The sequence below is a fragment of the Anabrus simplex genome, chromosome 10 (assembly GCF_040414725.1).
Source record: "Anabrus simplex isolate iqAnaSimp1 chromosome 10, ASM4041472v1, whole genome shotgun sequence".
Lineage (NCBI taxonomy): Eukaryota > Metazoa > Arthropoda > Insecta > Orthoptera > Tettigoniidae > Anabrus > Anabrus simplex.
Window position 1 is genome coordinate 11,823,906 of NC_090274.1, and position 14,616 is coordinate 11,838,521.

Sequence of the window (14,616 nt, forward strand, 5' to 3'; positions counted from 1 at the left end):
ATACAGTCCAATATGAAGATAATTGCATATGAATCTCAATGAATGCCAATAATTTTATTTATATTTCTCAGATACAGAAGTCTGACCGCATGGATCCAGAAGTTGAATAAATACTTATTTCCATCACAGAAGAGAAGTTCTAAAGCGGAGTTGATGACCTAGATGTTTGGGCCCTCTAAACAACAAGCATAAACATCAAGTTATAAAGCAATGATTAGGAACCAAACCTGAAGTTTTAGAACATTAAAAAGAACATTACTGAGCAAGTGGCTTTGCGCTTTTGGTCGCGTAGCTATCACCTTGCGTTCAGGAGATAGTGGGTTCAAACCTCACTGTCAACAGCCGTGAAGATGGTGTTCCGTGGTTTCCCATTGTCACACCGGGCTGCACCTTAATTAAGGCTATGGTCGCTTCCTTTCCACTCCTAGTCCTATCGTCGCCGTATGACCTATCTGTGTCGGTGCGACATATAGTAGATAGCAAAAAAAGAAAAAAAAAAAGGAGCATTACAAATAGATCGAATAGGGTGCGGGATATGTACTGATTCAAACTCTCTGAAAATGACCAACTGTTGTGAGACATTGCAGTACTACATACAACTAAAATCAAGAAAGTAGACGTGTGTCACTAAAAATGAAGTAGGAAAAATATACAGACCATTTAATCTAAATGAATCCTCTGCAATACCAGGCTTAAAGAACTTGATAGATAACCCTGAAATCAAGAATATCCCAGAATAAATTCCACATTGCCATGCTCAACTGCAGAATGTGAGCAGTGGTTCAGCTTGATGAATAACAATCATTGACTTCAGGTCATCACTGTTGTTTACTAACATCTCCAGCTTTATGTTCAGTCATTCAAACTCTCCACCAGTTTACCGATTTAAGCCTGAGAAATACATGCTCAATCACAAAATTTCTGGATAAAAGAAAATGAAGATTGGCTGCAAAATCACCATACTGCGATGGACAACAACGCAAGAGTTTGTTCCAGTAAGAAGGGTGATCAGGATCACAAATCAAAACAGGAACCAGGTCCAGCAGAAGACTGCCCATACTGTGTAAGTGAAATAAGGTTTTTAAACTAGTGTCTTTCCTAGCCTTTGTGTTTAAATGTGTGCATTAAAATACAGGTTTTATATTTTTTACCTTAAAATGCCTTCTGTATCCCTCATTTGGGCCAAATGGAAGGCATATTTTGCTCCCTAGTTGTAATCCATTAATTTTAGACACCAGGGAAATCTGGCATCCAGGATGTGTTATGCCCTTTTGGTTTCTCATTTATTTTCTTGTTTTTGGGAACACTCCAGATGGATTAAATTGTTAAGCTAAGAACAATTAGGCCTAAGTCATTTGAAACAGTGATTACAAAGAACCATCCATGCACTTGCTAATGAGAGAGATTGAAATGGATCTCAGTCAAAGTACTCGGGATTTATTTATTGCCATGTTTTCCTCTATCCAGTTGCAATAAGATGTTTGTGCTCTCTTTAGCTTACATCAGATTAAAATATTCCTTCCTCAAATCAATGAACATTGAGATTTGCATAGATTTTGCACACCAGTTTCCAATACTACTGGTGGCTGGTCGGCCTATAGATTTATGACTAACCCGCGATCACTCATGCCATTAGGAAAATTAACATTATATTTCTAGGATTAACTGGTGCATTTATGCAAACCCCACCTTGATGTATTAGATGCACTTTCTTTGACCTCTATATCAGCATATGTTATCATTTCAAGTTGTTGCAGGAAGTCGTTAGGCTATCAACAGGCAAATTTCCGAACACCCACGCAGCTTGTTAAATCAAATCTACCATCGAAATGATGGCGTCAGGTTCCGCAATATTGCAATATACTGGGCAAGTTGGCCATGTGGTTAAGGGCGCACGACTGTGAGTTTGCATCCAAGAGATAGTGGGTTCGAACCCCACTGTCGGCAGCCCTGAAGATAGTTTTCCAGGGTTTCCCATTTCTGCACCAGGCATATGCTGGGGCTGTACCTTAATTAAGGCCATGGCCACTTCCTTCCCACTCCTAGGACTTTCCTATCCAATCATCGCCATAAGATCTATCTGTGTCAGTGCAACGTAAAGCAGACTGTTAAAATTAAAAGATTGCAATAATCACAGTCTGGCATCATTTGAAGTTAGTCTGTGCTGTGTACAATAAATTTCTATTAAGATTTTGCTTATTTGTAGAATCATGATATAAATTGTTTATCAGTATGGTTGTTTTCTATTAACTGTATCTTCCAATCTGTGTTGTGTGCAATAGGTAAGTCCATATAATTTTATCTCAAATACCAAGCGAGTTGGCCATGCAGTTACGGGCGCACAGCTGTGAGCTTGCATCCGGAAGATAGTGGACTCGAATCCCACTGTTCGCAGCCGTGAAAATGGTTTTCTGTGGTTTCCCATTTTCACACAAGGCAAATGCTGGGACTGTACCTTAATTAAGGCCACAGCCGCTTCCTTCCCACTCCTAAGCTTTCCCTGTCCCATTGTCGCCGTAAGAGCTGTCTGTATCGGTGCGACGTAAAGTAAATAGTAAAAAATTAAATAAAAAATCTCAAATGATGTGTTGTTTCCATCCTTACATACGGTAATGATTATGATGATGATCAGGGGTGTACCCAAAAAATAATTATGGTCAGTGGAGATGGAGGATTTAACTGCCATATGTAGAAACTTGCACCAGAACAGTCCATAGGGGGAGAGGAATGACAAATCAAGACATTTCGTGGGATATACCCATCTAATCCCCCTGTGTGTATGCCCCTGATGGCGAGGAAAAGCCATAATAAACCAACACTTTTCTCTCGTGTGTCGCAGAGTAAAGTCAGAAAAAAATATATAGGCCTATATTGATGTGGTTAGAAGATGATGCCGGGGCAATTATTCAGTTGATGACAGGAATTCCGATATAGTACATCTAGGAATGCTCCACACATTTGTTCATCACACTTAAAAATAATTTCGATCAAAGTATGTTAGAAAAAATCTAGCACAGGAGCGATGGCGTGACAAAAATACATGCGAGTGACCGCGGTTTAATGGTTTTAATTTCCTACAAAAAAATTGCGCCTTAGAGAAAACTCACTATCATCCCAGAAAAGAAAATGCTCTGTAAGCTGTTTCTCGACTGTCGAGTCTGTTCTGGATCTGTCGGGAATTGAAAAGGGATAATGTTTTCTGAATGGCAGATATAATTTTGACGATATATCAACAATGTTATCCAGCAGTTGGCAACAATTGTGTGACAAGTGACAGGAGGTAGCCATTGCCACCACTGGAAGTTATTTGACAGTAAAGCACTTGAGAAATGCAATTTTTCGTTCTTGTTGATCCGAGATAATAATTTATTTTAAAAAAAAACATGTGATCCTCAATTGAAAGATTTTACAGAACCGTGAACTTGTAAATCAAAGCGTAACACGCGTAACATTGACGAGTAAACTCTACTTTCCGTATTGATATTTTGTGCAATTGTTTTATAATGGAAAGGTTAGCAAACCTTGAAGAAAAATTAGCTTCTTTTACCCATACAAATAGATAAATAAATGTTAGATTCTTTATCAATGCTATATGAAAATGATTTAAACTTTCCAACACCGTGTTGAAGTATAGTGAGTATGATAGTATCAATTTCCTTCTTCCACACAAAATGTGCTGTAATACGATGGATGTTTTTAGACTGAGTTGAAAGTGAAGACTGGAGGCGTGTAATTTTCGTACACATCTTTGATGTTACTGTGTGAAGGATTTGAAAAGATTTAATGTATTAATTCATGAATTAACGTATTCCCGCTGACCATTTTCGTGCTTAATCTTGCTGTTGGACGAATTGCGGCTGTTCCGTGTCCTCTGAAGTGAACCATGTGGATCACCACATTCATCAGTGCTCAATCCTATTACGGTGTAATGACCATAGTACACGAGATACTGAGGTTACTAGAGTTTCAGGATTACAGTATTTTGGAAAGACCTTGACTGTTACTTGTTTTTCAAGCCCTTCTTGAGAAAATAAATAAAAAGAAAATCTGTCATTATAGTGCTGAAGTAATTTATTATTTGTTCAAAATGAGTGATATGGACGTGGATGAAGTAAAACAACAAAATACTTACAACTCTCTCTTAAAAAATAAAGAGAAGCCCAAAGACCCTATTATTGAAGAGCCCGTCAGTAAAAGTAAACGCGTTGTGTTTCAAGACAAACCTATTATATTAAATAAAGTTGCTTCCAAGACTTCGGATGGACTTTCAACAAAAAATGACACCAATGAGAGTGAGAAAAATAGAGAAAAGAAGGAACGTGTACGTCCACCTACAAAGGTTTGCATGCATCTCTTATATTATTTGATCAACATAAAAGGCAATGGAATCGAAAGATGTATCTGTATATTAAGCACTTACTTTTATTACAAAAGTCTTGCCTAGGTTATCATGCAGTCGTTTGAGTTAACTGTCAATGATCTGTCATAGTATATAGGCTAACGATTTGTATTATTTTTATTTATTTCAGTTAGTTCCAATGAGCCTTCATGCTCATACAGAGGAATTATAAAATACTTTTTGCTTTTTCCAGCAGTTCTTCCTCTCAAATTGTGACAACAAACTTTACTTTCTTCTTTTCACTGTCACCTAACTCTTTCGGCACATCATTCTCTTCTTCTTTGTGATCAGTCCAAAGGGTAAAGGTGTGCAATCCCTTCTTGAAGGAAAGCACACAGCATGAAATACACAGTTTAGAAATGTGAAGTTTGGAATTCCTTCGTCATATAACATCTAGAACGAGAGAGATGTGTTCTTTGTCAAATGTTAGGGACCCACCAGTTCTCCCCAGTAATATATAAGGTATTTACTTTTATAGCAAAATATCCAAAGTTGTGCAACATTTTCCTCAGGCTACATCCTGGGTGAAGAACCACTGCTATTGGCTGAAATATATTAAATACCGTATTGTGTCACTCCCAAAATTCAATACAGATAGATTTCATTACTAACTACTGAACAGTAAAAGATCCTTTGTTGTAAGCAAATGGTCTGACACCACCACCACTGACACAAAACACACTCTTCGACAAGCTGTATGCTATGCACCGCTGATATGTTAGACCAATGGGTTTTGTCACTATCCAGGGCATGCACAGACTAGTAAAGAACATTGTTATGTTGTTGAAAAAAAAAAACCACACACACACTCACACCCTCCTCTAGCCAGTTCTATGGTCACATTTTGCAGTTCAGAACAGTTCGTGGAGGTAACTAGACCCTAAGTGTCTTGCAATAATAGACAGCCATGCAGCAGCAAGATGAAACACACTGTAGTGGAGCATCTAGCAACTAGCTTTAGGGTCCTGAAATAAAATTGTACGCATTATGTCTTGAATGACAGTTCCCTCTCATCTTCAGTCCCCAGAATCCACGTTTCACAGCCACATAAGGCTGTAAATGCTTTTTTTTTAAAATGTTCCTAATTTCAAGACTATTACTGCACTTACTGTAATAAGTTACTCACATGTAGACCCTGATATCTACTGTTGAGTTTTGAGAAAATGGACAAACTTGTTCACAAATCAATGTGTTGATGTTCGGTAACTATAGACAGTTTAGGTCAACTTAGTGTGTTCATAACTTTGAAGATTTTATGGTCCTAGTTGACTTTTTAATAAGATGTTTTATTTTAACTTTAAGATTGCTGAATCCCTTTTTAGATTCTATCTTGTTAAAAATAGCTGAAGATGACCATTTCAGTGGTCGAAACTAGTCCTAAATGAATTAATGACAATCAGTTTATGTCAGTGTTTTGAATAGTTGGATTATAAAATCCCTTCAATGAGAGCTAAATCATATCGATCAGAACGGACCTTAAAAATGACGTTCATTGCATATGCATAACTATAATTCAATAGCCTACTATTAAAGGGTACGAAAGGGTCCACCTATTCAATACCATTAGCTTAATATAGTATCCTATATAAGTTAATTGCCTCCTCTGCGAATCATGAGACCCTGCCGCGGTGGGGAGGCTTGCGTGTCCCAATGATGCAGATAACCGAGCCGCAGGTGCAACCATATCGGATGGGTATCTGTTGAGAGACCAGACTAACGAATGGTTCATCGAAAGGGAGGTAGCAGCCTTTCGGTAGTTGCAAGGGCGGCAGTCTAGATGATTGACTGATACGGCCTTGTAATAATACTCAACATGGCTTAGCTGTGTTGATACTGCTACACGGCTGAAAGCAACGGGAAACTACAGCCGTAACTAACTCCCGAGGACATTCAGCTCTCTCTGTATGAATGATGTACTGATGATGGCTTCCTCCCGGGTAAAATATTCGGGAGGTAAACTAGTCCCCCATTTGGATCTCCGGGTGGAGACTACACGAGAGGGGACGATCATCAGGAAGATGGATACTGACATTCTGCGAGTCGGAGCGTGGAAGTTTGAATCGTTGTGGTAGGTTAGAGAATCTGAAAAGGGAGATGGATAGGCTAAAGTTAGATGTAGTTGGTATAAGTGAAGTACGTTGGCAGGAAGAAGAAGATTTTTGGTCAGGCGACTACCGAATTATCAACACAAAATCAAACAGGGGAAATGCAGGAGTTGGTTTAATAATGAATAAGAAAATAGGGCAGCGGGTAAGCTACTACGACCAGCATAGTGAAAGAATTATTGTCGTCAAGATAGACACCAAACCAATGCCCACCACAATAGTGCAGGTCTATATGCCTACTAGTTCAGCGGATGATGAAGAAATCGAAAGAATATATGAGGAAATAGAAGATTTAATACAATATGTAAAAGGTGACGAGAATCTAATTGTGATGGGAGACTGGAATGCAGTGGTAGGCCAAGGAAGAAAAGGTAGTACAGTAGGAGAATTTGGATTGGGGCAAAGGAACGAAAGAGGAAGTCGGCTGGTTGAATTCTGCACTGATCATAATTTAGTGCTTGCCAATACTTGGTTCAAACACCACAAACGACGGCTGTATACGTGGACGAGACCTGGAGACACTGGAAGGTATCAAATAGACTTCATTATGATTAGGCAGAGATTCAGAAACCAGGTGTTGGATTGCAAAACTTTCCCAGGAGCAGACGTGGACTCTGATCACAACTTGTTGGTTATGAAATGCCATCTGAAGTTGAAGAAATTGAAGAAAGGAAAGAATGCAAAAAGATGGGATCTAGACAAGTTGAAAGAAAAGAGTGTGAGGGATTGCTTCAAGGAACATGTTGCACAAGGACTAAATGAAAAGGCTGAAGGTAACACTATAGAGGAAGAGTGGAGAGTCATGAAAAATGAAGTCAGTAGGGCTGCTGAAGAAATGTTAGGAAGGAAGAAAAGATCAACTAAGAATCAGTGGATAACTCAGGAGATACTAGACCTGATTGATGAACGACAAAAATACAAGAATGCTAGAAATGAAGAGGGCAGAAAAGAATACAGGCGATTAAAGAATGAAGTGGATAGAAAGTGCAAGGTAGCTAAGGAAGAATGGCTGAAGGAGAAGTGCAAGGATGTTGAAGGCTGTATGGTCCTGGGAAAGGTAGATGCTGCATACAGGAAAATCAAGGAAACCTTTGGAGAAAGGAAATCTAGGTGTATGAATATTAAGAGCTCAGATGGAAAGCCACTTCTAGAGAAAGAAGACAAAGCAGAAAGATGGCAGGAGCATATCCAACAGTTGTATGAAGGTAAAGATGTAGATAATTTGGTTCTGGAACATGAAGAGGCTGTTAATGCTGATGAAATGGGAGACCCAGTTTTGAGGTCAGAGTTTGACAGAGCTGTGAGTGACCTCAATAGGAACAAGGCACCTGGAATTGATGACATTCCCTCTGAATTACTGACTGCCTTAGGAGAAACCAGCATGGCAAGGTTATTTCATTTAGTGTGCAAGATGTATGAGACAGGAGAAGTCCCATCCGATTTTCGGAAGAATGTTGTTATACCTATTCCCAAGAAAGCCGGTGCTGACAGGTGTGAAAACTACCACACCATTAGTTTAGTATCTCATGCCTGCTAAATTTTAACACGTATTATTTACAGAAGAATGGGAAAACAAGTTGAAGCTGAGTTGGGAGAAGATCAATTTGGCTTCAGAAGGAATGTAGAAACACGTGAAGCAATCCTGACTTTACGTCTGATCTTAGAGGATCGAATCAAGAAGGACAAGCCCACGTACATGGCATTCGTAGATCTAGAAAAGGCATTCGATAATGTTGATTGGACCAAGCTATTTATGATTCTGAAGACAATAGGGATCAGATACCAAGAACGAAGAATTATCTACAATCTGTATAAAAATCAATCTGCAGTGATAAGAATCGAGGGCTTTGAAAAAGAAGCAGCAGTCCAGAAAGGAGTGAGGCAAGGCTGCAGTTTGTCCCCTCTCCTTTTCAGTGTTTACATAGAACAGGGTGTAAAGGAAAACAAAGAGAAATTTGGAAAGGGAATCACAGTCCAAGGAGAGGAAATCAAAACCTTGAGATTTGCCGATGATATTGTTATTTTATCTGAGACTGCAGAAGATCTCGAGAAGTTGCTGAATGGTATGGATGAAGTCTTGGGTAAGGAGTACAAGATGAAAATAAATAAGTCCAAAACAAAAATAATGGAGTGCAGTCGAACGAAGGCAGGTGATGCAGGAAATATTAGATTAGGAAATGAAGTCTTAAAGGAAGTAGATGAATATTGTTACTTAGGTAGTAAAATAACTAACGATGGCAGAAGTAAGGAGGACATAAAATGCAGACTAGCACAAAGGAAGAGCTTTCTTAAGAAAAGAAATTTGCTCACTTCAAACATTGATATCGGAATTAGAAAGATGTTTTTGAAGACTTTTGTGTGGAGCGTGGTATTGTATGGAAGTGAAACATGGACGATAACTAGCTCGGAAAGAAAGAGAATAGAAGCTTTTGAAATGTGGTGTTACAGAAAAATGCTGAAGGTGAGATGGATAGATCGAATCACGAATGAAGAGATACTGAATCGAATTGGTGAGAGGAGATCGATGTGGCTAAATTTGACGAGAAGAAGAGATAGAATGATAGGACACATCTTAAGACACCCAGGACTTGTTCAGTTGGTTTTTGAAGGAAGTGTAGGTGGTAAGAACGGTAGGGGTAGACCACGGTATGAATATGACAAGCAGATTAGAGCAGATGTAGGATGCAATAGTTACGTAGAAATGAAAATGTTAGCACAGGATAGGGTGGCATGGAGACCTGCATCAAACCAGTCTATGGACTGATGACTCAAACAACAACATAAGTTAATTGGTACTAGTTTCGACCCCACATACATTGGTTCACCTTCAGCCACTATCCAATTGGAAAACATATGCTCATATACAACCAATAATAAAGAAAACAATTTGGTATTACCCATCCAAAATTGAAACCTAATGACATATTTCAATTTTGGATATGTAGTCGGACTTCGTCAATGTTTTAGACCATTGCCTATGAGATATTGAAGGCCGGGAAATGCAGTGCATTAAAGACTCGGCCTCGAGATACTTCTGACTACCGCCACTAGAGTTCTCTTTACTGAGCCGTCTCACCTGCTCATTGCAACACGTTCATATATAAAATTTCATTAAAACTAGTAATTTCAGAAGGCACCAAACAGAGATCATATAAAAACAGATCAAAATCAATTGTATGACATACTTTCTACAACGTATTTCTTACAGTATGCTAAAACAGAATAAGTAATTCGTGAAAACTTTGTGATAAATTAAGACAAATATTTCAGCAGCATTAATGTTCAAATGTTCGCAAGGACACTTCATTCCATCTCATAGAAATATTACCTATCTTCTATGATGTACCAGTACATAATATTAGATTGAAGTTATCACACTTTCAGCACTTTGGGTTCAGGGGTCTCGTTTGGAAATTCTTGAAGACATCATCATGACAGATACCCTAAAACATTTTTTCTGATTTCATACCTGTGTCTTACTTCTCAATTTAAAGATTGTTTTCCTTAATCTGGTAGGGCCTATTTAATTTTCTCATCAATTTATATTTAACAGAGCTACTTGTACGCTTTCCTCGATAAAGAAACGGGACTTGTACTTCTTTTTCGTTTGTAGCTGATGTAGAACAGTTATTTGCTGAAGACATGGCATGTTCATCTTTATCCAAGATGGAAATGTTACTAAATTTTGATGGCAATACGTCATTTCTGGGAACTGGGTCCCTCCTGCGTTTGACAATTTTATGTTTGTGACAGGATACACACTAAAAACAGAAGAAAATTTGTTGGGAAGAATTTGTTTGACTGATGTGCTTGCAACTGAAATCTGACGCCTTAAAATGCAAGCTACACACTCGGGAAGAATTGTTAGGTAGCTGAAGAGATCCTACTTTATCACCTTGTAACATACAATAGAGGGAAATTTAATTGATCCACCTTTTTTCAATACATAATATGTTGTTGATATATGTTGTGATTAATATCAACAACATATTATGTATTGAAAAAAGGTGGATCAATTAAATTTCCCTCTATTGTATGTTATCTTCTTTCAATATGGACCAGATATGAAGTTTTTAATGTTGAATTATCACCTTGTCTCGAAATAGCTTGCCTTCGTAGGGAAACTATGAAACATCACATTTTCTTGTTTTTAGCAGTACCCGAAGTACATAGATATAAAAAACTGTTCCCCATCTGCTCAACCTCACGGACATTTTCCGATAGAATCAGTACTCACAATAAATTGCACAAAATCAACACAGTATCACAATTACTCCACACATCTCTATGTTAAAAGTTCACCAAGAACAGAACAGAATCCTGACATCTAGTGGCCAAACTGTGAACCCGGTCGGGCCGTCTATTCAGCGGCAAATTAGTAGCTACGTCTCAGCCTTGTATATCTCATAGGCGACATTTAGACTTGGATTTTCAGTTGAGACATAGGCCTACCAGATTGTTTCTTTTATTATTGGTTGTATGTGAGCATATGTTTTCCAATTGGATAGTGGCTGAAGATGACCCAATGTATGTGGGGTCGAAACTGGTACCAATTAACTTATATAGGACACTATATTAAGCTAATGGTATTGAATAGGTGGACCCTTCTCTACCCTTTGATAGTAATGAATTGTCAGTATGGACCTTAAAAATGACGCTCATTGCATGTACACAACTATAATTCAATCCGTAATAGTGAACCAGAATAGGTTTCGTGGCTCAGGCGGCAGCGCGCTGGCCTCTCACTGCTGGATACCGTGGTTCAGATCCCAGTCACTCCATGTGAGATTTGTGCTGGACAAAGCGGAGTCAGGACAGGTTTTTCTCCGGGTACTCCAGTTTCCTTGTCATCTTTCATTCCAGCAACATTCTCCACTATCATTTCATTTCAACTGTCAAGTCATTAATCATTGCCCCAGAGGAGTGAGACAGGCTTTGGCAGCCGGCACAATTCCTATCCTCGCCACAAGTTGGGGGTTTCATTCATCCCATCCCTGACCCGGTCATTGACTGGAAAACAGGTTGTAGGTTTTCAATAGTGAACCAGAGTATGGTAAATGGTGTAGTTATGAGTGAATTGGTAACATTTGATCATTTCCATGTCACAGTTCATCCCTTCCTGAACTGTAACAATTTTCATGTGAACTAGCTGCTGAGAAATTAGCCAGAACAGACATCTTCAAGGCATTCGAGAACGTCTCAGAAATTGTTTCAGTCAGTCCCAGTTCAGATAACAGTGCTCCCATTGAGATGAGAGTAGTATCCAGTCTGGTATTTTCAGCTTTCCTCTATGGAGCTGAGACATGGACTCTTCGTGCTACAGACCTGAAGACAATCTATGGTATTGTTTGAAATGTGGTGCTGGAAAATATTGTTATTCATATCTTGGAGAGCATTCCATTATGTGTAGAATTATAGTGGGTTATCTTGTATAGATTTGATATGGAATGACTTCCCCTTCTCTGTGTTTGCTTGTGCAGGCAGCTGTCTAGTTTTATGAAAGGAATTTGAATGTCTTCTGCTATGTGGAAGCAAAGTTAGAAGTGCTACCTCTTGTTCAGGTGGTTGTTCGAAGGCTGCCTCCCACCATGACGCTGGAGACCTTTGTGGACCACGTATCCCCAATGCCTGAACACGATTATATCTACTTTGTGAAGGCCGACATGAGCCTGGGAGCAAACTCTTTCTCACGAGCGTACATCAACTTTGTCAACATCTCAGACCTGCTCACCTTCTATGAACAGTTTGACAACTATGTCTTTATGGATAATAAAGGTAAGGACTTTTTTTTAGCTTATTCTGTACATCTCTTTTGTAACGTTATGAATATAGATGTAATTATGGAGAGAATGGTGAAACAAAGGACATGGTAAATATAACATTTTAAGTCATGGAGCCAAATCTGCTGGGAACAGAATCTTTATCTTCAGCTTTATCACATGTGATAAACTTCATAATCTGATTCATATTGACTTTCACTATAGTCAGACAAAATTTCTTATAAAGAAATTACCAAAGCTCAATCCATCTATTCAATACAGTACATGTTTTGAACCCTAATTGAGCCTTCTTCAGAGTTAATAGCTAAAACAACATATTAAAACTAGATTGATAATGATTTATTCTTCTTTTAGTGCCTTCTCCATTACTGAAAGTTGGCCACAATCACAGCAAAGTCAGTACAATGTTTGGCTGTCAGCATCAGTCTGCTAGTATTAGTCCTGTCCAATCCCGTAAGTTCCTCAGTCAAGAGCGACCTCTGCATCCATCAGTTTTATTCTGCATGATCAATTTATGTAGGTTTTACTTTTCATTCCTCACAATATGCCTAAGGTAGGCTGACTTTCTTTTCTTGATTATACACGTCAACATTCGTTCCTTCCTCATGCGTCTGAGTACGGCAGCATTTGAGTTGTAGTCAGTCCACGAGATGCATAACATCCTTCGGAACACCTACATCTTCTCTTAATGGTGTTACATTTCAGGGTCCATGTTTCAGCGCTGTGCAGAAGCACTGAATATACATAGCATCTGACGAAGTCTGGACGTATCTCCAAGCTGAGGCTTCTGTCACACACAAGATTCCTCATTTTTTGAAAGCTAATATGAGCCATTTCTATTCATACACAGATCTCTAAATTTGGATCTAAGTCTTCAATAATCCAGCTGCCAAGGTACTTAAACTTCTGCACTTGTTCAGCTGGTTCCCCATTAATGGTCATAAGAATGTATTACTAGTTCTGGAAATGGCCATCACCTTGATCTTGTCGGTGTTAATTTTGAGACCATGTTTATCCCCTTCTGCTACGATTCTGTTTACCAGATGCTGAAGACCTTCAGTACTGTTGCCATTGATGCTTTCATGGCCCATACTTATAAACGTGATACATATAGGCTTTTGGGCTTATGCCGTGTCAAGAAAATAAGGTCTGATAAAAAATTAGATGTCTGGCTTTTCAGGCGTTTGCTCTATTAACCAGCGTTTTGTCTTAGGTCTGACACTAGACTCCTCAGAGTGGGATGTGTCAGACCCTACCCACTGATGCTGGGGTGTATGCAGGTGAACTTATCAGAAGCCTATTTAAGAGGCATAGTCTGATAACTGCATACGGGAGATAAAACTCCACAATGGAATTAATGCCCGCCTAGCAATTCCGAATGGAAATTCTAAGTTCCCATGGAGAGAATTAGATATTTTTCCACCAATAGAGCATATCAAAAATCTGATAAAATATTAGATGTATGGCTTTTCAGGCGTTTACTCTATTAACCAGCGTTTCGTCTTAGGTCTGACACTAGACTCCTCAGAGTGGGGTGTGTGGGGTGTGTCAGACCCTACCCACTGACGCTGGGGTGTATGCAGGTGAACTTACCAGAAGCCTATTTAAGAGACACAGTCTGATAACTGCATACAGGAGATAAAACTCCACAATGGAATTAATACCCGCCTAGCAATAAGGTGAAATTCTTTACGTTTCGCAGAGAACTATGCTCTGCGTCATCAGAAGAAAATCTCGAGTGTCCATGAGAAAGGCTTCTTCAGTACTGTCAGCCAAGATGACAGTGTCACCTGCGTACCTCGGATTGTTGATCAGCCTACCGTTAACTTTTACTCCATCTTCCACTTCTTGAAGAGTAGTTCGGAAGATCTGCTCATAGTACAGATCAAACAGCAGGGGAGATAATACACATCCTTGCCCTCTTTGATTGTAGTAGTGCGAGTCTCGAAGTTTCCAATTCTTATGGAAGCTCCTTGATGTTAATAGAGCTTTTTTACAAATGTGTGATCTTCACTATCTGTTCCTATTGTGTTCGGAATTCATAGGAGTTTGGAATGTTTGACACAATTGAATGTTTGGGCATAATCAATGAAGCAGATCTATACATCTTTAGACTGGTCTCTACAATTTTTTTAAAAAGTCATCAGGCAGAACAATGTCTAATGTGTCCCAAAGCCCTTATGGAAACCAAATTGTTTGTCACCTATATTCAGTTCACATTTTTTATGAATTCTGAAATGTGTTATCTTAGAAATAATTTAAGAACTTGACTCGTGAAACTGATGAGTCAGTATTGGCTACATCTAGTTGCATTTGATTTCTCAGGAATGGG

General features: G+C 38.9%; 1 protein-coding gene across 2 annotated transcripts in view; it reads left to right on the top strand.

Annotated features, from left to right (window-relative positions):
• Positions 1-3,622: 3,622 nt before the first annotated feature.
• The window catches only part of Upf3 (UPF3 regulator of nonsense mediated mRNA decay), a 41,939-nt gene continuing 30,945 nt past the window's right edge, over positions 3,623-14,616 (top strand). The window contains exons 1-2 of one of the 2 annotated variants that reach the window (XM_067154850.2): positions 3,623-4,339; positions 12,066-12,279. In XM_067154850.2, coding sequence (XP_067010951.2) covers positions 4,088-4,339; positions 12,066-12,279 — 466 coding nt within the window. In that variant the 5' untranslated portion in view covers positions 3,623-4,087. The remainder of the gene's footprint in view (positions 4,340-12,065; positions 12,280-14,616) is intronic. The other variant, XM_067154851.2, reaches the window with a different exon arrangement.